At 46.4% G+C, this 26,741-nt stretch overlaps 1 protein-coding gene across 4 annotated transcripts in view; it reads left to right on the forward strand.

The window, feature by feature from the left end:
* CYTH1 (cytohesin 1) overlaps nucleotides 1-26,741 on the forward strand; it is a 53,826-nt gene that overhangs the window by 20,293 nt on the left and 6,792 nt on the right. For 2 of the 4 annotated variants that reach the window (XM_061615861.1, XM_061615859.1), the window contains exons 2-9: nucleotides 14,733-14,815; nucleotides 16,601-16,665; nucleotides 18,191-18,257; nucleotides 18,889-19,007; nucleotides 19,762-19,842; nucleotides 20,117-20,229; nucleotides 20,917-21,065; nucleotides 21,514-21,626. In XM_061615861.1, coding sequence (XP_061471845.1) covers nucleotides 18,198-18,257; nucleotides 18,889-19,007; nucleotides 19,762-19,842; nucleotides 20,117-20,229; nucleotides 20,917-21,065; nucleotides 21,514-21,626 — 635 coding nt within the window. In that variant the 5' untranslated portion in view covers nucleotides 14,733-14,815; nucleotides 16,601-16,665; nucleotides 18,191-18,197. Of the gene's footprint in view, nucleotides 1-3,512; nucleotides 3,650-14,732; nucleotides 14,816-16,600; nucleotides 16,666-18,190; nucleotides 18,258-18,888; nucleotides 19,008-19,761; nucleotides 19,843-20,116; nucleotides 20,230-20,916; nucleotides 21,066-21,513; nucleotides 21,627-26,741 lie in introns of those variants that run through there. The other 2 variants (XM_061615860.1, XM_061615858.1) reach the window with 2 other exon arrangements.

Here is a 26,741-nt window from a genome sequence, read left to right on the forward strand (position 1 = left end):
AAGATTGTGTTAAGCCCTCCCCCCAGCTGCAATCTCCAAAAAGATTACCCCCCCCAAAAAACCCGCAATAAGACTTTAAAAAAAGCCTCCTATGGAAACCAAAAGAAGGCTTTTACTTATTTATTAAATTTATATCCCGCCCTTCCTCGCAACCTGATTGCAGGAAGGAGTGGACTAAGCGGGCAAGGAGGGTTACAGGTAAGAAGAGAACAGCTAACTCTTCCCTCACCTGCGACCCACCGTTGCCCCTCCCTCATTGGCACTAGGCTTGAAAGAAGCCTTCTTAGTCTAGTCCTCAGCTGTCAAGATGAGATGCTTTTAGAAAAGGTAAGATCTGGCACTAGACTAGCCAAAATTGCAGGGTGATTCACACTTGTGCTCCGACACAGCTTCTAGCAGCCTAGAGGGCAAGGAGTAGCCAGCAGTCATATAGTTACTTGGACCATAAATGTGTGCAATTTTTTGTGTGATTTGGGTTAGAGGTGGTAGCATGGAGATGATCTGTAATGGCCCAAGAGTTTGTTTCAGGGAAGAAGCAGCTTCTCTCTGCAGTCCTCTGCTGGCTTGATGGGTTAAAATGCTAGAAGTGGTTCCTGCTTGGACAATGCCTTCCTCATATCAGCAGAGGGCAGCACATGTCCTGCTCTTATCTGTGCTGCTTTTGTAAGGGATGGGGGGAAGAGTGCAGCTCCCTGCCAGATCGCACACTTCTCCAGATCTTGTAGTGCGTTTTCAGTGCTAAGAGTGCACACAAAAATGCATGTTCTATGTAAAAGATGCATATAAAAGCCATGTTTTTCTTTTGAACGCACTGAAAAGCATTAGAAAAGTGTATATCCCTGGGACACTTTACTTTGATAAATGATTAGCAGTGGAAGAGAACAGTGACTTATGTTTTAAAAGCTTGGAACCGCTGCTTCTTGTCTGTTGTTTGCGCCATGTCCTTCCTGCCTTAGGTGTACCTGCTTGCTGAGTTGGGTCCCTGCACTCTTGCCTCTTGGCTGTTACTGTAGGGCCCTGTTTTATAGCGCTTCGCTTTACAGCGCTTCGCTAATGCAGCGATCTCAATTAGACTAAAGCCCCACTCATATGGTGCTTGTTCCGCTTTTACTGCGGTTTTGGGCGTCGCTCGCCATTCTATTCAATGAGTTCTGCTTTTCAGCGTTTTTTGCTTTATGGCGGGGGTCCGGAAAGTAACCCGCCATATGAGTGGGGCCCTGCTGTATAGGATTGCAGAGAGATTACCATGAGCACTTCGTGGAGATTGTGTTCATTGGTGGGAAGTATAAGGGCAGCTCCTAGGGTGTTTGGACGGATGGGAGGGCAAGGCTCCGGTACTTATAGCAGTTAGTAGAGGAAATATCAACAGGTGCACCATGTCATGCCAGGCTTGTTGACGTTCCCTCTTCTACCAAACTGTTAAAGGTACAGGAGCCTTGTCCCATCTGGGCACCCTTGGGCAGGGTTAAGCATCATGGTGCTTTCCAAATATTGTCCAGCAGCAACTCCCATCATCCTCAGCTGGCAAGGCCAATGGACAAGGAAGATGGGAGTTGTAGTCCAACATTATATGTAGGGTACCACATTGGTTATCCCCCACGCGCACACACACAGATCCTGAATGCCAAGGGCTCCTGAGTGTGGGAAACCTGCTGGGAAAAGGTGCACCCCATTCTGGGAAGGGCAAGCAAAAGTGGTTCCAGGGTGACTCTAGTCAAGAGGGGCAGGATGGCAGAATCAACAGCAGGTACTTTGCTGGAAGGGGCAAAATGGCAGAGAGGTGATAAGTGGCAGAGATTGAATAAAGCAGGCTGAAGAGCTGGCGATGTAGAAAACATATGTGCAGCCAGTTTCTTGGTGCAGATTGATAGGTGCATAGTGGTCTCTTTTTGAAAAGTCAGGATGGGGACGTTCATGAATGTGTACTGTGCCCAGTCCCACATACTCAAGAGCAGGCAGGGGTCGCCAACCTTTTTGGGCCTGTGGACACATTTAGAAAATGTGAAACTTGTGGGCAACATGCCTCTATATCCACCTCAAACTTTTGGCAGGTACTGTACTCTTTTCCTGCAAGCAAGCAAGCAAGGCTTCAAAAATGTTTTAGCTTTTTTCAAGCCTCTGTGTGTAATCTTCCTGGAGAGTGCAGCTGGGGAAGAAAGGGTTAACCTGTCCCAGCTGCAATCTCTGAAAAGATCAGTCCCCCTCAAAAAACAACAACACACAATTAGGCTTGAAAAAATCCTTCTGTTGGAAACAAAATAAGGCATTTAAGAAGCTTAATTGCAGGAGGGAAGGAGCTTTTGGGGCAAGGAGGGGTTACAAATGTGACCAGTTAACCCTTCACACCTCAGCTGAGCTGTGACCCACCAAATTGCCCCTTCCTCATTGCAATTGGTCTTGAAAGAAGCCTCCTAGTGGTTACAGCAGTAGGCTTCTTTTGTAATGGGAGTGGGGAGAGGAGGGGGTGTGGGCGCCAGGGAAGGCCTTGGCAGGTGCCTGCATCCCATGTGCTGCTTTGGCGACCCCCACTCTAGATAATTTCCTCAGCATTTAAGGAATGGGATGGGTTTCCTGAAAGGGTTTAGAGTGTTGTGGTTGGGACACAGAAAGGAGGATCAGTGAGATTGAGGTAGCATCCTTTTTGTTTTCTAGTGTTTTTTTTCTTTAGTTTCTAGCCTGAAGGGAGGGTTGTGTACAGATACGTCATGGCTGGCTACTTTTATTTTGCATGTGCGCAAGTGCACGCTTGCCTTGACAGGAGTGGGTGGATGGGAGGGTGAGCTGGGTCTACTAGCATCTCTTAACCCTCTCCCTTTCAGCCTTCAGAGCCATCTGCATAAACAAAATGCTCCCCAAACTTGGGCTGATCCTTTTTGCAAACATCAAACATTGCACAATCATTTTCCTTCCTAAGCTGTCCTTGATATAGTTTTTAATGTGATGTAATTTTAGAGCCTCTTTCACAACCATCCAAAAGCTGTTTCAGGAATTACTGAACCTGTGGAAAGCCTAATAACAACTGTCTAGGTAGACTAATGCATTATTATATGTATTTCTTTGTTGCATTCATATCCCACCCTTCCAAGGAGCTCATGGTGGTTCTGCCCTCTGCATTTCCAGTGAGCTTCAAGGCTCAGCAGGATTTGACCCTTGGCTTTCCCCGGCCCTAGTCTGACTCACTTCACTACACTGGCTCCCCGCTCAATGTGTTTAATAATGCTTAGCATTCAGGTTGTGATTCCCTACCCTTGGCTACAGGTTTGGGAGGGGTGCTTTTTGGTACCCCATCCCACATAGGTCGTGCCAGCTCATATTGCATCCATCAGGCTGTAGTTTCCTCCTGGCCTCAAGAGTGTGAGGGGTTAACGGCCCTTCAAACCCTGAGGAGTCAGCACAGGATTCAGCACAGGAACAGGGCGTTGCTGGTTATCTTAGTTGCTGGCAGGACTGTAGTGACGCCCATCCGTCTTAGGCAAGGGCCGCCCATGGGCTGAAACAAGACTTGACTCATTCCAGGAAGCAGCAGCCAGACAGTAAGTCAGACTCAGGTGTCTGTTCAGTTGAGCAGCACTTACCTTGGAAACGGACATAGACGGTGGTCTGAAACACCTCTGTGCCGCTGGCAGCATGGTGCTCAGGATGGAGAACGGTGAGCACATGTGGTGGGGGACTCCCATGCTTCCTCTTTGGGTGGCTGGGTGAGCTGCTGGGGGGGGACACCCTTGAAGGCTTAATTTGCTGGGAGCTTTGGTCAAGCTGGTTATTGTATTGAGATGAATGCTTCTGAAAGTGGCCTTGTGTGTTGTGGTGCTGGTGCCATTGCTCTGGTAATACAGGTGAGAGCAGAAGGCCATTTTCAGATCCTGGCTCATGAGCAGCAAGTCCCATGAAGATGCGCTGCTCCAAGGAGCGGTGTGGGTGTGGGGGTATTGCACTGGAATAATGGGGTGAACCATTACACTAAATAGTGCCAGGTCTGCTGTGGCCTACATATCTGAGAGGGGCTTTCCAGTGAATGCAAGTGCTCTGTTATGTCTGCGGGAGGGATCCAGACTTGCCGTACTTGAAAAGCAAGAGTTTCTGTTGGCAGCACTCTTAAGTGGCATGCTCTGTCATGTGTCTCTGATACAAGATCTCTCCTACCCAGTTCTGCTGTGCCTCAGCCCTTGGGCACTGCTGAGGAGGCTGCTGGGAGGAGATCACATGGATTCAGTGAGGCAATAGGCTGCTTCCCCTGCACTTAGGGAAGGGCTTTCCTGCTTTCTCTGCCCCCAGCCTGACTGCAAGGGGTGCTTGATGTGACTTTCCCTGAGCCACATGTGCATCCAGATAAGTGGGAAGGGACACTGTAGGAAACTATTGTAATAGCTGGCATTTCCTGCTGTCAGAGAGGGAGAAACATTTCATGGGAGGGGGTTGAACGTTTTGACCAGTCAAAGATACGTTATTTGATCGAGTCAGATGGTCAGGGTTTTTTTTAAGTATTCACACTTTTAACAGCACCCTTCCTTCAACAAGTTTACTGCACACAGCACGAAGTTAAGCTGTGGAATTCGCTCCCACAAGAGGAAGTGATGGTCACCAACTTGGATGGCTTTAAAAGAAGATTAGACAAATTCATGAAGGATAAAACTGTCAATGGCTACTAGCCACAATCACTGTGTTCTGCTTCCACAATTCCCTTCAGCCCCAGCCAGTGCCAGGGTGGGGAGAGCTGCCATAAATTTACAGGATAATGTATGGGGTGCCATCTTAACCTGGCTCCCAGTCCCAGTCTGGTTGCAATGGTGATAGGAGTTTAACTGCCCAGGCTCAACTGAATCTTAACTACATCAAGGCAATGAGTTGTTGTGAGGAACCAGAGTAAGGGGAGGGAAGACAAAGGGTGTCATCCAGCTACCATCACCCCTGAAGGCACTTGATTATATAACAGGGAGAGCATCTGACAGTTAAATCTCTTGTGCACATATACAGGAAATTGACAATATCTGGAATGTCTCTTCCTATTTGCTACTATTAAGGTCAGCCACTGCCTTTAGTACATGTTAGGCTGGCTAGGGTTGAATGCCTGGTATATACATGTCTTGTTCTATAGCTCCCCTGCCTTAGGGCAAAAGAGTTCCCCATCTTGCCTGATTTTGTGTGTTGGTGAGGGGAGAGCATCATGAAAGCATGGAATTTGTTTGTTGCTTATAAACTCATCAGCATGTATGGTGACTTGCAGAGTACAAGGGGATAAGTCCTTCCCCTGAGGATCTTACAGTCTTAAAATTTGGGACAGAGGGATGCATGTCTGCTCAGAAGTGGGTTTCATTGGGTTCAATGGGACTCACTCCCAGGTAAGTATTATTGGATTGCAGCCTTAGTTGTAGTAGGCCATGAGAACCAGCAGACTGAGCTGAAGGTCTGACAGAGTTGTGCCTTGAGGAGGGTTTTCAAGGAATTTGTTTTGGCCTTATGTGATGTGCTATCACTTCCTAGGCATTAGGTGGCACTTTCCAAGCAGCGCTGCCTATAAATGCAGCCCTCCCTCTCAAGCCACTGTCTTCTGTAGTATTTTCAGACATGCTGTAGGTGTTCAAGAGGCAGTGGATGTACTCAGCTGAAGAAGACCTTCTGCAACTGCTGTGACTGTCGTCTTCTCCTTCACTACCTGTTGACATACGAAGGATTAATTCTTATGTTAATATAAACTCTGGCTGATGTGGGCTTTCTAGCCTTTTGTGCATGCAAATGTTCGTGCATGGCAAAAATCTGATATTGACCCATGCCCTTAAATGCAATACATAACTCAACTGCTCCAGGAGGACATAGTAAACCTAAACACAAGGATTTGCACAGAAGAAATGTTCATGTAAAGATGATGGATGTTACCTCATGATGAGTTTAGTACAGTATATAAAAAATAAATGTGAGAATCTGACCTGGGATTTTGGATGTTGTGAGGAGCTCTTTGCAGGTAGTCAGTAATCCTAGGTGATGTCTGAAGGGTTTTGACTTTTGCATGCTGTGTTGTTGCTACTTAGAGGATGCTTTTAAATAGCTTCCCAATGTGTTGTTCCTTCTGGTGGACTGTTTGTATACAGCAGTTCAGCCTGGGACCAAGGCAATAATTCTCCACCACTACCACAACACCCATCGTGACCCTGTTGTCTTTTTTTTCTGTGGTAAAGCTGCCTTACGCTGATCCATCTTGTTCAGTATTGCCTACATTGCCCTGACTGGCAGTGGCTCTTCAGGATTGTAGACAGGACTCTTTTTCCCTGCCTACCTGGAGATGCCAGGGATTGAACCTGGGTCCTTCTGCATGCAAAATAGTTGCTCTGCCACAGAGCTGTGGCCTTTCCCTTAGTGTACTGGTCCAAATCTCCTGTTCTTTGTGATGAGCTGCAGAACACAAATGGCTCTCCATGTGGTAAGTGCTGTCATACGAAGAATGTTTAAAGTGCCCTCCATGTGGCAGCCACAACATTCAAGACAGTCCAAAGTCCACTGCTCAGTGGAATTGGTCTCTCCTTCCTCTTGCTTGTTCTCCATTGCTGCTTGGTGGATAATGCCATGCATCAGCAGAGTAACAGAGTGTCACTGACAAGCATGCCGGTTCTTGAAGACGCTGTCATATTTAGGTAGCTAAGTTGTATTTATGTAGCCAAGGTTTGGGGAGTGGGATGATCTAAACCTTGTTTTCATCTTTTGATGTGCCAGAATGGGGGAAGGGATGTCTTTGTGTATGCAGGGGCGGAAATGCTCTCTGTGAAGGGGTGATGTCAGTAGGACCTGTGTATATTTTTAAACTTCCCAAATTTGATTGAATAGAGTTCAGTCCAGGACTTCATGGAAACAATCAAAGGAGCAAAAATGTTTCAGGGTTCAGAATCTGGATCTGCAACAAGGATTAGGAAAGAAGTTCAGTGAGTCCAAAGGTAGAAGTAACAAGTCTGTATGTAAACAGGCCTGATGTCACAACACGGTGGAACAGATCTTGGGACAGGTTGGTTTTAGGGCATACTGGAGGAGGAGAGGCCTTTTGAGAAATGACTCCACTGAGATACTCTAGAGTTTGGTTTGAATGGAGGAGCAAATGGAAAAGTGAAACAAATCTAATGGCGATTTGGAGATTGCCAGTGGAGTATAGGGTGCTGACTTCTAATGGAACTTTTTCAAAGTGGGACTCCATTACTAGTGAGAGGCATAAAAATGGACTCTGTAGAGATGGTTTTCTCCCCCACTAAGCTGCAGGAGAGTACTGAACTTGACAACATGTGAGCAAGTAACAAAGGGCATGAAAGTTACATTCTTGCAGCTAGAATCTGAAGATTTAGCATGGAGTTTTAAATTTGTTTTCCAGTTTAAAATTTCAACCTTACCTTGGTACTGTACTGAATTTCAACCTTACCTTGGTACTGTACATCGCCAAGAATGAACAAATAGGAATTAATCTTTGGCTACTTTTCAGACTCTGCAAGTACAGTTCAGTGTTTTGTTTTTTCCATCACTGAATAGAATTGTATATTCAGCCTGATCTTGTGAATGAACTAATAAGTATATCAGTTGAAAGTATGAACTACCAGACACATGAGAAGCTCCTGAAAATGTTTGCACTGCTCATTAACAAAATTACACGAAAATAAGAAGCGTGTAAATATAGCTAACTTGAATCTAATTAAATGGTCATGATTGTGAAACTTTTTTTTTTAGCTAAGGTGCCATACAGCTGAACCCACACTTGTCAAGGATGAAGGGCCTTTCCTCACCCATCCCCCACTAAATACTACACACTTCCTCCACCCAGTTTCAATACCTACACATGAAGACTCTCTCATAAGCAAGGTTGATGCATGGGGGATGTGCGGCTCCACTGGGCTTATAGGGGTTGAGGAGGAGAGTAATGTTGTGGAGGAGCATCTTTTACTTCCTACAAGCAGGGGGTGATGGTATTCAAGTCCTCTTCTGGTGTGGAGGGGAGAAGATGTGCTTCTTGGCAGGTGCGGGAGAGCCTTGAAAAATTAATATAACCCATAGGTGGTAATGAATTACAAACCAGCAAGCTTTTCATGAGTACAGGGAAATCAGCTGACAATTAAAATCAGAATGATAAAATGGTTGAATAACCAATTGCAGTAGCTATCGCAAAGGCAGGTAGGATGTCTGATAGCATAAAACTTTCGAAAAACTTCAGAGAAGGCCTCCCATTAAGACAGCACGTAAAAGACAAGAAAATCTGTTGTCTTGCATGAAAACACATACTTTGAAGTTGGAGTAGGAATAAAGAGATAGGTTTGCACAGGACATCTCCATCCCAAGTGTGAAAATAGAGTCGAAATTAATGTAGACAAAGTTGATTCCCATTTGAATTTACAAAACAGAATGTGCAGAACAGAAGTTTAACTGAAAAAAGCTAATGTTTAGGCAGCCAAGATCAAATTTCATTGTGCCATGTGGGTAAAACCTGAATTCTGCCGTATTTGACCCCCACCATGCCTGAAGATTAAACATTTCAGAAGATTAAACACCTATTCAGCTCCATTGTCATATGACAGTGTGCAGGCGCACTGCCTGACACTGAGGGAAACAATGAATTACTACTGAATGAGGAACCAAGAATAAAATCAGTGTGGCCACAATTTTTGCAGCTGATGTAGGGTGCTTGGAAGTTTTGATATGGAGATAAGTAGTAGGGGGGAGAAAGAGGCCTCTTCCTAAGAGGCATAAAAGAATTTCCTCCTGGAGCATGTAATTCCACTAGAAATTCTTAAATATACTAATAGAAACTGGAAACTACCAATATCTCCCTTCCCCTCTTATTGAGGATGGGAGGGGGGAATGGCTCTGCTTCTGAAAGAACTAAAGTGCCTGATAGACAATTATTTCCATCTGTTTGCTGCTCACTTTGACATCATATGTACATGCCCAGAACGCATGTCCTCCCTGTACTGCAGCCTGGCCAGGTAGGGGTTAATGCCTGGGCTGTGTGTAGCGGCAGGTGGGCGGTTCCAAAGCTGTCATCCTCAATGGAAGCCAGCAGGAGCAGAGGAGCTGAGTTGACTAGAATAAGAGGAGGCCAAGAAGACAGAGCCTGCTCTCCTTGAAAGGGCTGGGCTCCCCAGCACATGGGCTACTAGCATACTGATGATGCATCACAGGGCTTACATTTACAGCAGGCAGAAAGGGAAGGGCAGCAGCCTGTGGTAAGCCTGTGTGTATTATGTTTCCAAAATGGGAATTCTGTGTCTGCTCTGCCTAGATAAAAAGCCACAGTTTAGCTCCCTGTGTGTATGTGTGTGCGTGTGCGCTGGTCCATCCATCACGGCTGCATTGAGGACCATGTGCCTGTGTCTTATTCATGATGAATACCATGTGTGTGGCCTTTCTGTGCTGCACTCTTTTCTGTTCTGTCATCAGTGTGCTTTGCTTGTCTGCCGCTCTGTTTGACGCTCCTCAGTAGATTATTCCAGGCATGGAGGGGAGCACTGTGTTTGATCTTGCTTTGGGTTCATATTCTTGCCAGGACTAGCGGGGGGGGGGGAGGAGGAGAAGACAGAAGCTGCATTGGAAAAGGGGTTGCACTGAAGTAAGGAGAATATTTAGGATGCAGTCCTAACCTTACTTATCTGGGACTAAGACCCATTGAATTCAGTGGGACTTACTTCTGAGTAGACATGGTTAGGATTGCAGCCTTTGTGTGGTAGGAATCTCCCAGCTTAAATATGCACAGGAATATGTCTCCCCACTTGGTCCCAGCAATCCGCACCCCCAGTCTGTCAGATCTGTGTGGGGGAACTGAATTTCACCCACTCACCCCCCCCACACACACACACAGGAAGAAGGAAGAAAGTGCCTTCACCAGGAGATGGAAATGGGGGGGGGTATCATGTTTCTCCTTTGGGGGTGTGTTTAAGATCCCAAAGTTAAAAGTGTAGAGAAGTGCTTATGATGTATCTTGGGTGAGTGATAACGGGTGTTGGAGGCTAATACCACCTCCAGTATAGGCTGCCATTGCCTTGCCAGGTGTAGAACTACTGGGAGAGGCAAAAAACTGTCTAGAGTTGTGATTGCCAGATGATAGTCCATAGGAGACTTGGGTGTTGCAGCTGGCCAACTGTGTGAATTGGTGGGCGGGCGACATTAATCACATAAGGGGCAAACGCAGTTCCTCTCGTGGGTCAAAGGTTAGAACCAGCAGGTGCTCAAGCCTCTAATTGATTGGGGGGGGACGGATTGGTCTGAAAGAATGCACAAAGTAGAGGTACAGGGGAATAACTGGCTAACATCCTAGCCCTAGAATCCTCTTGTTAGCACCTTCCCAGGATACTTGAACTTTTCATTGCTCTCATCCTTAATTAACTGACATGGCTTTGAAGAGTGGGAAATAGCAAGGAGGGATGAGATACAAGAAGTGTGATTACTTTGTCCTTTCTGTTTCAGCATATCTCCCTCTATGTTTTAGTAGGAGTGCAGAGGACAGAACTGTCTTTGGGAGTTGGGTAGGAGTCTCATGGGAGAGGGAGGTGGTTTGTTGCAGGTTAAATTTCCCTTTCTTGCAAGTCAAACCTGCAACATAGGTTGGATGACAGGTAATCATCTGATTTAGCTCACTGACATGAAACAAGGGAAGCAGGAAGGGTGCCCATGGGGTGCCTTTCTCTGCCCTGAGCTCAGGTCATTTGACCCACAAGTGGGTGGAATGAGCACTTTAATGCAATCCAGAAAACAACATTGGATGAAAACAAAACAGGCTGTTTTGTAAAAATAGTTCATACTAAATGTATATACTAAGGATTTAGTGCCAGACTTTGCTTGGTTTTCCACTACTCCTTCCCCCTCCTCATCCTTTTTTCTTTTGTGCCATGCCTTTTTTAGATTGTCAGCTTGACGACAGGGATTACGTTATATTTATTGTGATTAGTAAGGTGCTCTGGGAACTTTTCCAGCTGAAGAATGGGTTATAAATGTTTTGAATGAATCTTAAAAAATATTTTTCTTTTTTTTGCTAACAACAGGTATTGGACCCAATTTTCCTTTGTGCTCTAGGAAGAGAATGACTCATGGGGTTACTGCATCTCTGGATATTGCAGGGGGATGCTGCCTTCTCTCCCCCCCAAATCCCCCTCCAGCTGATTGGAATGTTGTTAATGTTTCTCTAGACTTGTGGAGGCACCTTAATAGATATCCCACCTCTCCTGCATGACATCTTCTCCTACTACTAGCCACAGTGTTTATCTGTAACACTAGCTTTGCTAAAGTTGGGACTCTGGACAATTGACCAGTCAAATAACCTAAGAAGTCAAGAATGCCCATGTGTGTATAGAAGTTGGCTATGTTAATTGAATCATGATAACCATAGGAATGAGAGTCCCTTGTTCCCCCTGCCCCCCCAATTAAACCCAAAGACCCAGCCTTTTCTGTTGACAACTGCATGCTTAACTGCTGGCATCTTTTCATGGGAACATAAAGGGTTCAGGAGGAAAGATGAAGTAAATAACACAAGAAAGGGGTGTGAGTCATTGACGGGGTATGTATGGAGAATATGTGGTCATTTTGCAGCACTCCATCTTGAGAGTTTTTGCTTGTTGATGGAGCTGCTATAATGGCTCTTCCATGTTGCTCATGGAACCTTTATGAGAAAGTTGTTTCTGTAATCATAGTGTGAGAGTTTGGAGGGTTCCACCAGAACCATCACCGTGGCACAGCTCTAGTTGCCAGCTTGACAGGATACGGGCACAGGAATGGCAGTTGCACTGGTAGAGCATATGCTGTGTTTTGGAATGCTTGCATGCCAAAGAAGACCATGGAGATGGCTGGCATCATTTTGTAGGGTAAATTTGGCTTGCTTATTCCTCAGTCTCTCAGATGTCATGCAGACCAGCTATCCAATTTAGAATATAGGCTGAACTTTCCCCTTTCTGTTGAATGACTATCTAACACCCATAATCGTGTCTTAGATGATGTTGCGGGGCAGGGGAAGGAGCATTGCCATCCTGCTAGATGGCAAGCTGACAATATGTGGGACACCAGATTTCACTCTTCAGGAAAGAAGGCATTTCTTACACAGAGGGAAAGGCTCATTCGCGCTTGCTCCAGCGTTACTTTTCCATTCCCAAAAGGAAAGGTAGACTTTTTCCCCTTGAAAGCTAATTCTGCACACATCTAGAGGCTTTCAGCTAGGGGTTTTTTTTAGAAATAAGAAAAGGCAGTCCTACAAAGATCACAGGAGGTAAGATCTATCAAACAGTCCATTGTGTGGGGAAGATGGGCCTCTGTTTGATCTCACACTGTGCTTTTGTAAAGCTCAGAGAATACAGTAGTTTTAGAAATTGGGGTACTTCTTCTCCCTCCCTCCTCCCTCCCCCATTTGTATTAATGAATGAATGCATCATGTTGAACTTCGGCTCAAGCTTTGAGCCTCACAAGGCTCCTGCACCCACCTACCCTGCCTGCTGGGAGTGAGGAGGCACTGCCTCTTTAAGAGCAGCCTCCTTTGTATGCTGTGGCTGCAGTATCTTGGCGTTGGGCTCCTGCCCTCGTGTCCAACTGCAAAGCACTGAAAAGGCACTTCCCTTGTTCTGGCTCCTCTGTTCCAGCAGCCACACAATGGAGTCTTGTTGTGTCAGGAACTCTGGTCTCTTTGAAATAGCCTGGGGGCCTGGCTCCCCACCTCAGCTATGAGGCTGTGCTCCAAGTAAGGACAGGGACTCCACTACTCTGCCCATAAAGCAGGGGAAGTTCCATCGCTTTCTTCCCCCAACTGGCTAAGTGGACATTCCCTATTGGATCATGTGCCCCTTCCAGTCTGGCTGGAGTGGTGCGTTAAGAATGGTAGAACCTGCCTGTTCCTATATTGACCTCTAGGCTTGGTCCTGGCTCTCCCCATCTCAAGCCAGCTGAATCAGCAAAACTCCTGGAAGGGTCAAACTGAGATAATCCCCCTGTCCGCATCAGCAACTAGAATGTGACCGACTGGAGCATTGCTTGAATTCCTCCAGTGGTATTTGGGAAATGTCTGTGTCATGCTGCGAGCTACTGATGTGAAGATCCACTGTATGTTATGCCACACAGATGTAAGCCAGAGTTCTGGGGCTCACTGTTCCCTCAATCTGACACATTCTGCCTCCTTTCTAGGACGTTCAATAAGAGTCGTATCTTTTGCCAACACAGCCTTCCTCGGTGCTTCCCTTTTTGCCTGGGCTCAAGCTTGTGAAGGGAGGAGATGCATGTGATCTGCCTTGCGTGCACCTTCCCTGAGACCTGTAGTCTGAGGCAGTTAGATGCAAAACACCTCCGTGCAGGTCTTTGTATGTATTCTAGCACTGGTGGGGGTTTTGGGGGGGTGCATTTTGGAGAGTGGCAAAACCCCAAATTTAGCTTCAGACAGCTGTGGGTTCATTGGGCCACCTCTTTGAGGTGTGACATTGCTGTGTACCTATGACTGCAGATTTGCCACCCTTGCCTGATGCTTATGACAGCTCACCTGCAGCCCTAATTCACTCTGGAGGGTCAGGGTTGTCCTGGATCCTTCTGTGTGATGACGTTTTATGGTGGTGACTATGATGCTTAATAGGAGCAGGCTTCATGTTGTTGGCAATAAACAGCCCACCTTCTGGGGTCAAGTTTTTAAAAAATGTTTGCTTAAGCATAACTTCCTGAAACTTGAGAATCTCATGCAGAGGTGGGTGAAGAAGAAGACTGAATATGGGGAAAGCTGCTGTGACTTTTAAAAAAACTACCGCCAAGAAGGAAGGGTTTCTGGTTTGCACATAATGCTAAGCCATTGTTTGTTTAACAAATCACATGCTAACCAGATGTTGTCCCAAAGGCAAACTAACCATGGTTTTTTCTCTACAGTTTGTTTTGTTTTCCAGCAGTTCTTGCCTTGTGCTTTTGTAGCTTGGTGAACATCTGAAGTGGGGTGGTCAAACAAGCCATCATTAATGAAGGTTGCTGGCTTTACATGTAACAGGAAGAGCTATATCAAACATACCAATCTTCATAAGCCAACAACTTACCATGGTTTAGAATGTTGATTGTATCTTGTGAGTCCTGCTTCTTTACCTGCAGTTGCATTTATATCCTCAGTGACTTTTTTGGTATTTTTTTTATGACTTTCCCTTCCCAGAAAATAATGTCTTCCCTTGTAACTGTTGTTCAAAGTAGGATCTAATTGTGTTCGAGGCATGCTTTGATAGCTAGTGATTGAACACAGGTCTCTCTAACCTAATATGCAAAAGCCAGTGTAGCAGTTCTATGCTACATGAGGGGGGAGGGGAATGGTCTGCGGGAAGTTGATGCTATTTACTGTTAAAGCAAAGTAGATTTTGGCTTGTCTGACTATCATGGTGCCCCATGAAAGCCTGTCTCAATTTCCAAAAAGGACATGTTTCTGTTGGATTCATCCAGTCCAGCATTCTGCATCCAACGGTGTCCAGCCAGAAGCTTCTGGGAAACTTAATAAGCAGAGCATCAAACCATATCACCTAGTGGTCATAATACATGTTGTGCTGATGAATGCCATATAAAAAGTTAGAGGAGATATCAGGGGAATTAATAAAACGTGTGCACCAGGTCATATGCTGCGTACCCCAAAGGTTTACTGTATGTTCTAGTTATAACAAGAGGTTCTGACTATAATTGTGACTGCTGCATTGGAGTCTCCCTGACCTGCCAAGACCAGACCATGTCCTTTTAGAGATCCACCCATCGTCACTAACTTCCTCTTTGTCTCTTTACCCTGGCAGTGCCCAGCGACCTGACCCCTGAGGAATGCCAAGAGCTTGAGAATATCCGTCGACGCAAGCAGGAGCTGCTGGCAGACATACAGGTGTGTGCAGGATACAGGAGGGCCATAGCTCATTGGTAAAGTACACACTTTACATACTGAAGGTTCCTAGGTTCAATGCCTGGCATCTCCAGGTAGGTTTGGGAAAGTCCCTGCTGGTCAGTGTAGACAGTATTGTAACTGGATGGACCAATGAACTTGACCAGATATAAGGTGGCTACCCAAGAAGAGACCAAGTTATTGTCAGATTAATATGGCTTGTGTGTGTTACACACGGCTGGCATGACACTTCCTGCTGTGCCCCAGTTCCCTTTCCAAAGAAGGGTTGCTGGGTGCTTTGGAACGTCCAGATGTGGCCCCTGCGTATTCGGGCTTCACCTTCATCCCACTCTCTTTTGGGGCTTTAACTGTTTTCACTGCCATGACTTGGCCCTGCAGATGTGAAACAAACAAAGAAGCAAACAAAACAAACAATGAGAACCTTTGAACGCTTGTAGACTTCCTTTGCCTTCTCCTGAGTAACCACAATCAGCCCTCACAGCAAGTCATTTTTTTAAGTGGACTTAGAAGTCTGGCCATGTCTTACTTTGGAAATCAAGCATAGGGCAAGTCCCCTTCCCTGAAAGGATTCTCTGTCTGGCAGGCTTGAGGCTTTGCACAGCAGGGGTCTTGGGTGCATGTCACTGCAGATCAGCTGCAGTTTTGGCCACTCCAGCACAGCCTCCATGCCTAAAGCATCATGTTGTTGTTGTTCATTAGATTTATATCCTGCCATTTCTTCCAGTAGGAGCCCAGGTTGGTGGGGAGGGGAATCTCCCTCTGCCTCTGGCCCTCACCTTGAGCCACCTTGTGGACATGACAAGGTAGAGGGAAGGCTGCGGATATAGGATTCTATTTCTTCAACTCCCCCCCCCAAGCCCTCCCAGTACAACCAGCCACCTATCATGCAACCCATCCCTCTTTCCCATGTAAGGTATGCTATAATCAGCTTCAAGAAAATAGGGATACCTGTTCCAAAGGGATGCTAGGAAAACATCCCCTTCCTGCATCTGACTCTTTGCATTCATTAGTGGCCAGCTAGACTCGTTTCTCCTCTTGGCTCTGGCAAGGTCTGCCTGTTCCTGTGGCAACTCGCTTACAGAAGCGCTGTGCTTGGCAGGGATGCTCATCAATCCCATCAGCAATAACTAAGGCAGTAGCAGAGGCTAAACACTGCCATATGCTGGACACTTCCTAATTAGATTAGCCTAGTAATTGCGTTAGCCCCAGGGGCTCACTCTTCTTCCTTCCTTCCTAGAGGAGCTCAGCATGCCGGTGCCTCCCATAGACTGACATCCACAGACCAGTACCTCTCTGAGTCAAGATAGGCAGACATTCTTCTCTCTGGCCTCCATATCCCAGGGCAATGGGTGCCTGAAGCAGGCTTTGGCTACATCTGATGAGTACCGAACTCCGAAGAGGGGAATAGGGTTTCTGCTTAAGTAGGAAGGAGAGGTTTTGCTGTTAGATCTGTGGACAGAACCCTGCTCTTTTACTGTCCCTGAGTTTCTACCCTAGAGGCTTCTGGGTTTTGGTGGTGATATCAGCTTGGCAAGTCCTTCCTGTGCTCTGTATGCATCACACCACCCTTCTCTTCTCTCCCCCTTGCCCCAGATCCTCACACCTAAATTAATGAGGATGGGAAAAAGATATAAGACGTCAAAGGAGGTGGAAGTAATAGAGATCTTCATTCCGTTGTGTTCTCTCTTTTTAAAATGTTGCCCACTCTTCTAGCTGATGAAGAGCCCCGCTTGATTGCTTGCTCATTCCTTTTTTCTTTCTCTGCAGCGTCTGAAAGATGAGATAGCAGAGGTAACTAATGAAATCGAGAATCTGGGCTCCACGGAAGAGAGGTGAGTGGTGCTTCTGTTGGAGAGACAGGGAAGGTTATACTTTTGGGACCCTAGTTTTAATGGCCTTCTGGGAATGGAAATGGGGGGGAAAAAGTAAAGTAAGCAGGCTGTCCCAACCTGCAAGCAGAACTGACATGAATTCTAGCATTACTGGATATTCAGGGTCAAATCAGCCTACTGAACATTGAAGTTGACCCCTTCTATCAGGGCATTGCCTGAACTTTAGTGCAAATATCATTTGGCCTATGCTGTGCGTGATGATGACAATGAACTGCCTTCAAGTCGATTCTGACTTTTGGCGACCCTATGAATAGGGTTTTCATGGTAAGCGGTATTCAGAGGTGGTTTTACCATTGCCTTCCTCTGAGGCTGAGAGGCAGTGACTGGCCCAAGGTCACCCAGGGAGCTTCATGGCTGTGTGGGGATTTGACCCTGGTCTCTCAGGTTGTAGTCCAACACCCTAACCACTACACCACACTGGCTCTCTATAAGCAATATAAGTGTGGAAGCTTTAAAAAAAAGATTTGTTTGGAAACAATCCTATGCAGTTGCCAAGTAAATTATATTTTCCTATTCTGCTGACTTCAGTTGTCTGAGGAATGAGATTCCCTTGGTCTGGATTCTATCGCACTTGTGTTAAGAATTCAGTTTTTCATCTTGGCTCTGTTTGTGCAGAGCAGACGCCTTATGTTTAAGACATGTAAGCTGAGCCTTTGGCCTGCCAAAAGTGGGAAAGATCATGTCAATCTATTGAGAAGAATGGGGTCACTGTGTGTATATATGTAATCTTGAGTAATCATGTATGCCTAAAACCTCCCAGGCTGCTTGTTTCCCTTTAATATCGAGGATCTCTGGCCTGTTCTGCAAAAGGCTCTAGGTCTTGTCTCATCCACATTCTCTCTCTTCTTCCCCCAAACCCTGGGCAAAACTCTTGTAGGGCTTCCCCATCTGGCACCATGTTCCCTGTCTCAGGCTGTTACTCTGAACTGTGGCATATGGAGTCACTAGCAGATTAGGTGGCCCAATTTGTCAATGGAAGCTGACATGTGATGTCTCTTTCAGTCACTCAGTGAGGCTTCCTTATGCCTTTCCCTGCAGAGGCCAGACTGTTGTCATGTAAGGCAACCCAGAAGGCTTCTTCCTCCTCCTCCTGAGTATATCAAGGCACAGTATAAGGCACAAGAGTATAATTCAGAGGCCCATCTATTGGTATGCCAGCTCCCTGCTATAGGCTCAGTTTTAGTGCTGGGGAGACATTCAAGATCTACTGTATTCAGTTGGGGAGTTGGAAGGTCTTCATAGCTTAGGATGAAGAATGTGTTTGGAAACTTGGACTTCCAGGTAGAAGGGGAGGTGTGTGTATGTGTGAGATGTGCTCTGTTGGAGATGGGAACAAAAAGCGGCAGAATTTCTAGCCTGCCTCATATCTGTGGCTAAGCTGTAGGCAGTGGGGGCATCAATAAAGTAGTACATCGACATGCTGTTCATTGGCAGAGAGTCTCACCAAGCCTTTTGTGCTATCTAGGAAAACCATGCAAAGAAACAAGCAGGTGGCGATGGGCAGGAAGAAGTTCAACATGGACCCTAAGAAGGTAACCAGTGCTTCCTTACCATGGTACTGGCAACAGCCATGGTCCAGAGGCCACTGCAATTTCCTCCACTGCAGAGGGTCTGATTGCAAATGGGCTACTGTTATCTGTGGTTACTCTGCTCAGGGAATTGTGGGAAGCAGATGCTCAAGAACCATCATTTCCCCATTCCATCCTGAAGCTCTAGAGTGGGGACATTATGTAGCAGCAGAGCTCATGGGAATGTGGCTTGGTGTTGGGTTCCTTGTGTCTCATGATGACAGATCCTGGCTCATGCAGAAGATTCCAAAATTGACAGATGTACTCCAAGGGAAGCTGTAGCATAGTGGCTAAGATGCCTGTTGTGAGCCAGGAAGTTGCTTGTGCATATCTCGTGTGGACCACAAAACTCATGAAGTAGTCTTAGGAAGCCATCATTTTCTTGACCCCAGGCCTCCCAACCCTCTCACCTGCAATGTGGCCTGCCTTTAGGGTTGTTGTGGGGACTGCTGAGAGTGTTTGAATGTGACACACTTCAACTGCTTGAAATCTGCTGTATGCATGCTGTATGGTATTAGAGGTGTTCTGGGTTCCTGTACCTGTTTTGGCAGGAATCCAGAGAGACTCCTCTCCTCTCCTCTCTCTGTGCTTGCAGGGGATCCAGTTCCTGATAGAGAATGACCTCTTGAAGAACACCTGTGATGACATTGCCCAGTTCCTCTACAAAGGAGAAGGGCTCAACAAGACTGCCATTGGCGATTACTTGGGTGAAAGGTGATGAGAGAGGGAGTTCTGGGGCTTGGCCTTCTCACACAGCTGCAACTCCGTTGGGCTTTGTAACATTCAGGGAAGGGTTCATGACATGAGTTCCCAAGAGATCTTTTGCCAGTGCCATGTGGTTTTGGGTTTCTCATGTGGACTGGCTGAACAGGAGTTCATAGTTGTGACCTTGTAACTCCCTTGGCTGCTTGGGAGTGTTTTTGTCACCTGACTGTTACAACATTTACTCATCCTGGTTGTGGGGGAGAGCTGTGGAATGCCAAGTGAAACTGTGAATATCAACCATGTGGGGCTGTGCATTTGTTCTCCCTGCAGCTGGGCAATCCTGGGCACTGTATAACATCTAGAGTCTTGAAAAAGCCTACCTGTGCTCTTAAACGACTTGGAACACTTCTGGTTGCTTCCTGGGAATAGACAGTAGGCCATGTTTAAGGCTTGAAATTCAGTGATTGATTACATACTTTGCAGGCATGCAGAAGGGTCGGTTCCTGGCCCTGCAGTTAAAAGGATCAGGTAGCAGGTGAGGGGAGAGACCCTTCTCTACCTGAGACCCTGGAGAGAGACTGCCTGCCAGGATAGACAGTAGAGGATTCTATGGACAAATAGTTTGACCTTGTATAAGGCAATTCCTCTGATCCAGGCCAGAGGGGAGAGCACAGTGCTTGGCAGCAGCTGAGATTGGGCAACTGTGTGTACAAGGTAAGTTGCTTGCTCTCACACTTCACCTTGTTTTTTCCCCTCTTTGTAGAGATGAATTCAATATCCAGGTGTTGCACTCATTTGTAGAGCTGCATGAGTTTACAGACCTCAACCTTGTCCAGGCGCTGCGGTAAGTGACAGCAGGCAGTCTGTGTGCGTGTATACACGGATGTGTATGTGAATGAATCAGAGCGAATTCTTCCATTTCCTGCATGAAAAAGGCAAGAAGAATGCATGTGTGGGCTATGAGGCTCCATAAGAAAGAGCAGCCGCAAACAACTGCGGTTTGTGCAGAGGTGTGTGTGTGTGTCGTTTCTGTTACATCATGTAGCCTACGCGCTTCTGTGGCATCCTTGCTCACAACCTGACTCAGATACCTGGATATGTGCTTCTCACCCCTATAGGCAGTTCCTCTGGAGCTTCCGGCTGCCGGGTGAAGCACAGAAGATTGATCGGATGATGGAAGCCTTTGCACAACGGTATTGTCAATGCAACCCCGGTGTCTTCCAGTCTACAGGTATGTATAGATTGTCATCCTGAACTCTGCAGGCTGCAAGGGGTTGGAATGCCAGTTTGCATGGAGCATACTCTCAGAGTTCTAAGCAGGGTATCTTCTGGCTTCCGCTGCCAGATCCTCAGGCTTATTGCTTGGGATGGAGAGGGGCTGGTCATTGGGCTGCTTGAAGTTTGAGGTGGAGAGCTCTCTCTCTGTCCCTAGTAAAACTATGGAATTCACTCCTACAAGATGGCCACCAACTTGGATGGCCTTAAGATTATTAGACAAATTCATGGAGAATAGGACTATCAATGGCTACTAGCCACAATGGTTACATTCTTTCTTCTCAGTCAGTGGCAGTATGCCTCCAAATACTAGTTGCTGGGGATCACAAGTCAGGAAAAGGCTGTCCTGCTTGTGGGCATTTCATAGGCATTTGGCATATGAGAATAGGATGCCTGTCTAGACAGGCCTTTGACCTGATCCAGTAGGGCTTTTCTTATGCTCTTACTATGCAGCTGCAACTGACCCCCAGGCCCTTACACCAAGATGGCAAACAAATATGGTGGGTGCAGCATGGGACTTGATGATGCTTCCTAGATGACTGACCATTTGTCTTTGGGCTTGTGCCTTGATAATGGAAGCTGAAGGATGCCCCGTGCTGTGCTGGATCCACCCCTTGCAGCTTTTTATCTCTCTCCATCCCAGATACTTGTTACGTGCTCTCATTTGCCATCATCATGCTCAACACCAGCCTGCACAACCCCAACGTCAAGGACAAGCCGACTGTGGAGCGCTTCATCGCGATGAACCGTGGCATCAATGATGGCGGGGACCTGCCCGAGGAGCTGCTTAGGGTTAGCTTTGTGGGAGGGGGGAGTGGAGCTGCCTTCTGAGAAAAGAGCTGTGATAGGGACAGGGAGGGTAGGGGTAGAGATGTGAAGGCCTGGAGGGAAAAAACAGAAAAAATTGGGGAAAATCTTTATTTCACAAGTTCCCCCCTTTCCTCCCCCCAATTTTTCAGAAAAAAACTGGAAACAATTGAGGGTAATAACCCCTCGGGGACATGGGAAGCTGCATTATCCCAGGCTGCTTATCCATGTTGCCTGGTATTTGTCTATGTGTGCCTGGTCTGGCTGCGACTCTCCTGGCTCTCAGGCCAGAGTCTTTCACACTGCCTGTTCCTTTTTTCCATTGGAGATGCTGAGGATTGCACCCAGGACTGGACTGGCACAGACAGAGGAGGCTGTGCAGGTCTCTGTTGTGGAAGTGGCCTAACGTATGTTTCTCTTTCTCCTATACCAGAATCTGTACGAGAGCATTAAAAACGAGCCCTTCAAAATCCCTGAGGATGACGGCAACGACTTGACGCACACCTTCTTCAACCCAGACCGCGAAGGCTGGCTTCTGAAGCTCGGTGAGTGCGTCTACACCAAGGGCAAGGCCTGAGCCACAAGGAGCAGGTCTGCGGTTGCCATGGTGTAGGCTGCAGGGAGCTTGGCTGGAGCCTGGTGATGTCATCATCTCTCTTTTTTTTTTGCATGGGGCTCGATGGCCACAATCCAGTGCAACATACCCATAACAGACGTTGGGAAACTTTTCCGGATCATACTTGCTTGGGCAGGTTATCCAGTCAGGGCGCTCTTGGTTGCAGTGCTTTCATTAATTTGGGCATCTGGTTCCTGTGATTTGGGTGAAGAACATATTTATGACAGTGGGGAAGACCATTGATTTTGTGGGTCTTGGGAACAGCAAGTGAAATTGGGGTTTCTTTCCTTGGTTCCACGTGCTCTAAGCAGAAGAAGCTCCAGACTCATCTGTGGTGCTATGCTTCTCACCTCACTTTCCAGGCTAGTCTCTGGCATCACCTCACACATCCCAGCTGGGAGCACACTGGCTATCCATGCATGGCATCTGCGAGGCACTCACCAGCCCTCCCTGCAGCACTTTGACCATCTTTCTCCTGCTCACTCAAAGCTTTTCAGTTGTCTTGCCAGGTTTTGACTGGAGCAGCTCCCTGCGTGGTTTATTTTTCTCTCCCCCCTCCATTTTAGGATCACTTAAATCTCTTGGAATCTGCAAACCAAATCTGAAGACACAAATCCTCTGAATATTGAAATTTGCAGCCCCTGAATCTTTAATGAAATACAACTGATGGAATTATTCATCTGAATTTGAATGTAACCTTTCTTACTTTGCTTTGAATATTTTATGAATTAAAGTAGCAACAGGCGCGTTTGATTCCAAGGGATTGAGGGAAGATGCACACCCCATGTGTTTCTGTTGAATGATGTCTGAGCTGAGACTCAGTTCCAAGTCTGAATCCACATCTTTTATATATCGCCACTTCTGTTCCTTTCAACCAAAGCCATGCAGTAAATGACAGGATTGCTTTGATACTGTGTGTTACATAATAAAAATAAGAGATTGCACATCACTGCATTGGAGACTGGCTTGCTCGCTTAACAGACTTAAGGACAGGCTGCCAGAGTGCACCGTTAAGGATATCAGCATGCTTTGAGGTTATCTTGAAGTTTACAAATCTAGACATACAAGTAAGCTGCAACTGTGGTTCCTTGAAAACACAGGTGCATATTACTGCAGGTAACATATTTTAGTTTGCTGGGGAAACTGGGTGAAATTTCCTTTCCTTGTGAGCTTCGTTTAGAAAAGGCACTTGATCCTGAAGTTCAACTAGAAGAAGAGGCCTAAGGGACAAAGTTTCATCTCAGACCTGGTTGAATGTTTTCTGGGTCTTAGCTTTTAGCAGAATCTCCCTAATTTCCTTCTTGGCAGCCATGCCTCCGCATTCACCCAGTGAAGTCAGGGTTTCAGACATCAGGAAATTCAGCCACAGTGCAGAAGTCACATTTACTTTACCTCCCTCTCTTTCAGACCACACTACTCTAAAAGCAGGTGACATCAGAGTTACAGGAGCAATGAACTGACTTTAATAACTGCATAAAAGGACTTTGCATGGTTCTCCAGCAAACAGAGCTTTTGTTTGTGTGTGGCAGCTATAGAATAGCTACTATATCTCTGCAGTAGGATCTGGATTTTTAATTATTAGTTTCTGAGGGAGTATTGTGAAACCAGCGGAGACTGATTTGGATCATCCAATGCAGTGCTTGTGTTTAGCATTGAGTCCTGGCTGGGCCCTGGAGCTCTTCATATTTTGCTAGCCACATTCCAAATCGGTCTGTATATATTTAAACACAGATATGCAAGTGGAGACAATGGAAAGAACATGGCCACACTATAGCCAAGACAGCTGGCTGTCAAAATCGATAGCCACAGGATAATGTACATCATAGCTGGTATGGATTTTTTTAAAAAGAAAGACCCTCTTTTGGGGTAATGGATGCGAGTTAAGTGTACCTCTCTGGCTTCCAGTAAAATAAACCTTGATTGAAACAAATAGGAAAGAGGACTTAAGTGGTGAGATTCAGGCTCCAAACCTCTTGGGTCTCAGTTCAGGAAACATTCCCCAGATCTATGTTGTGCGTGTCTGTATCGGATATAAAGGTGGGGTGGGGGGTTTTGGTGTGTGTATTTTGCACTTCAGATTTTGAGGGTTAAAAAATTGTAGCTAAAAAGCTGCAGATACTAATGTAAAGAGTCCAAACGTTGCGTTGACAGTTCAGCATGGTCTTTCCAGCTTTGGGCACTCCTTCTGCGGTGGGCTTTCTCAGAGGCAATGGCGGGAAGTGGAAGTAATAGCCCTGAACCTTTTCTCTATTAGATATGTGGACTTCTTCTATCTGGACGGGGCTTTGTTTTGTTTTGAATTGGGAATCGTGCTGGACTGCAGATATATCTAAATTTAAGCCCTTTGGTTCCCAAGACTACCTTTTTGCCACCACCTTTGGGGAAATCTCCTTGATCCTTGCATTTGCGGCACCTTTCCCAACATTGCTGATGTTATCACAAAAAATTAGTTTGCTCATCACTTAGACAGCATTCTGTGGTTTTACAGTTCCACTAAGTGCCCAGGACTTTCTGTGACTATATTCTGGAATATAGTGCCACCACCGTCATTACAGGGTGGCAAATAAAGAAAACCTGGCTAAAACCTTGGAGGGGGAGGTAATTTTGTCTGTCAATGGTCTAAACTGAGGTGGTAACTACCAGAGGCAATTCCTCATGTGTACAGGATCTCAGAGATGTGGGTCTTGGCTGTCCTCCATCTGAAACCCAGCGGTAAATTGTCTCTAGCTGTTGCCAGTGAATGATGCATGCTGTCCTCACATGGAGGAACCCTGGCTGCAGGCCATTTTAACACCCACCACCTGCCTTGGCACTAAAATAGCTAACTCGGTTCCCAGTCAGCTGTTCCTGTGGCATGCAAGTTTATGATGCTGCCTGGATTTTCTTAGTTAGCAACAAAGGTGAACTTTTTTGCTAGATGTTCCCGGGGCTCTTACATTCTTGGCCTTGGCATCCTGATGGCCTCATATGCTGACAGGATGGGCACGGCCTTTGTCAGTGTTTGAGCAGAGAGGGTAACCTGCATCATAGCAGGAGAAGTACTGCCTTGCTTTGGGACAAACCCTTCCTCCAACCCTTTTCTCCTAATGCTGTAAACCTTTTATTAGCTTGGGCAGTGCCTCCTGCTGACTGCAACTGGGATGTGCACCAAAGGCAAATTTTGTAAAGTCCTTTGTTTTTTAATTTTCTTTTCTCCCTCATTTTGTATGTTTCCATGATTTTGGCTCTGCCTTTCAATGCCCTCCAAACTCCAGGAGGTATGTACCCCCATATCCCCTTGCTAGCTTTGCTGGGGCCAGGGGCGTGCTGCAGTGCTTGTTTATTTTTCTGTTCTCTCTTTATATTTAATTGCTGGTGATGATTAGTCCTTATTGCTGCTATTGCCACTGTTGCTAACTGGCTGCACAGTCCCTGGGGAACTGGGGGACAGGTGGGATGGTGGGTGGGACTGGAGGAGAAGGGGAGTGCCTGTGTCCTGATTGGCACCCCTCCAAAAAAGAGAAAGGGGAAGAAGCTCCCAGATGGGGCCTGGTCTGAGCCTGGCAGTTTTTCTGTCTCTCTCTAGCTTTGTCTCTATCCAGGATTTTTAGGAGTCAGAATTAATGTTGCCTCCCATGAGCTGTGAAGAACTTCCCAGTCCCAGCACTAACTCTGCACCTTGAATTGAGCCAAAGAGGGGAGGGGTCAGGCAGACCACGATAGCCCTTAGAAACAGGCAGCTACTTGCACCAGTTTGCTCTCCAGTATGGTGCATTTGCTGGAAAAAGGCAATGAGGCGACACCTCCCTGGGAATCGACTGTGTGATACAGTTTGAATATATGAGAAGGTGCATGGTCACTGGGCCTGGCTTGCTGCTGCCATGAAATGCTGCATGGGGCATGTGGTGCTTCAGGCTGGCTGCTTCCTGATCCAGAAGGCCCTTTCCAGGTGCTGTAGCTCAACCATAGTGACTGCACTGCTGCCATCATTGAACCGTTTAGGTGGTGATGCTTCTTTATTATTTCTTGCAGGGGGAGAACAGCTGTTTACCACCCCTGCAGCAAGCAGCTGGTAAACCACAGTTCCTTATCCCAGCAGGCATAACTGTTGAAGGTGTTTCGCCCTGGGATGTGTGTGCATAGCCTCACTAGTGTTACATGCATTTACTGCATGATGCTGATTACCTCATTTCACACACGTATCTGCACAACTTTGAATGTCCCACCAAATGCTTTTCGCCTTGAGTTTCTTTTTCTTCTTGGAGGCTGTGTGCTTACCTCCTCCGGCAAGCACTGGCAACACATGCCTTGTACAGCTTGACCTCCCCCCAATGGGCTATTCCCCAGCAGCAAGGCTAACCTCATTCCCTCCCTTTATGTGGGAAAAGGGAAAACTAGTATTAAGAGAGAACAGCATTACAGTACTTTCATGGGGAAAGCCCTCGTTGCATTTATGTTAAACACTTCTAGATCACTTTTCATTTAAAATAATCCCCAAATCCTGTACAAAGATAAAGCTTAAAATTATGGAAACCCAATGATTAACGGTAGACTTTTGTCTGGAAAGGCCCTAAGATTTCATAGCCAGCAGAAAGAAGGCACTGTGTCTGTATAATGAGGACTAAGGAAGTGTTAATTGTGTTACCCTAATGCATGCTGACCGTTGCATCATGTTCCAATCCTGGCTGGTGGAGGGAAGAGGCCCAGAAAGCCAAGGAAGCATTGCCAAGCCAAAATGTACAACCCATTGTGAGCTGATAAGACTGTGATTGTATCACCATCATGGTTCTTATCAGTTCATTTATATAACACTGTAAATCCTTTACAATTCTTATACCTTCTATCTGTGCAACAACCCTGTGAAGTAGGTCACTGCTTCCATTTTAAGGATAGGGAGTTGGGGGCTTGGCCAGTGCCATGCAATGAGTCTGTGGCTGAAGAGACTGCTGTATCCTCCTCTGGAGACCACCGTCTCCCACAGTCTTAAAAGAGGGCAGAATAGGAATGTGTTTACTATGACTTACTGGCATAAACTGCGGTTATATTTCCAAGATTTTTTTGCCAAC

Source organism: Rhineura floridana, chromosome 3 (assembly GCF_030035675.1).
Source record: "Rhineura floridana isolate rRhiFlo1 chromosome 3, rRhiFlo1.hap2, whole genome shotgun sequence".
In the NCBI taxonomy this organism is placed as follows: Eukaryota; Metazoa; Chordata; class Lepidosauria; order Squamata; family Rhineuridae; genus Rhineura; species Rhineura floridana.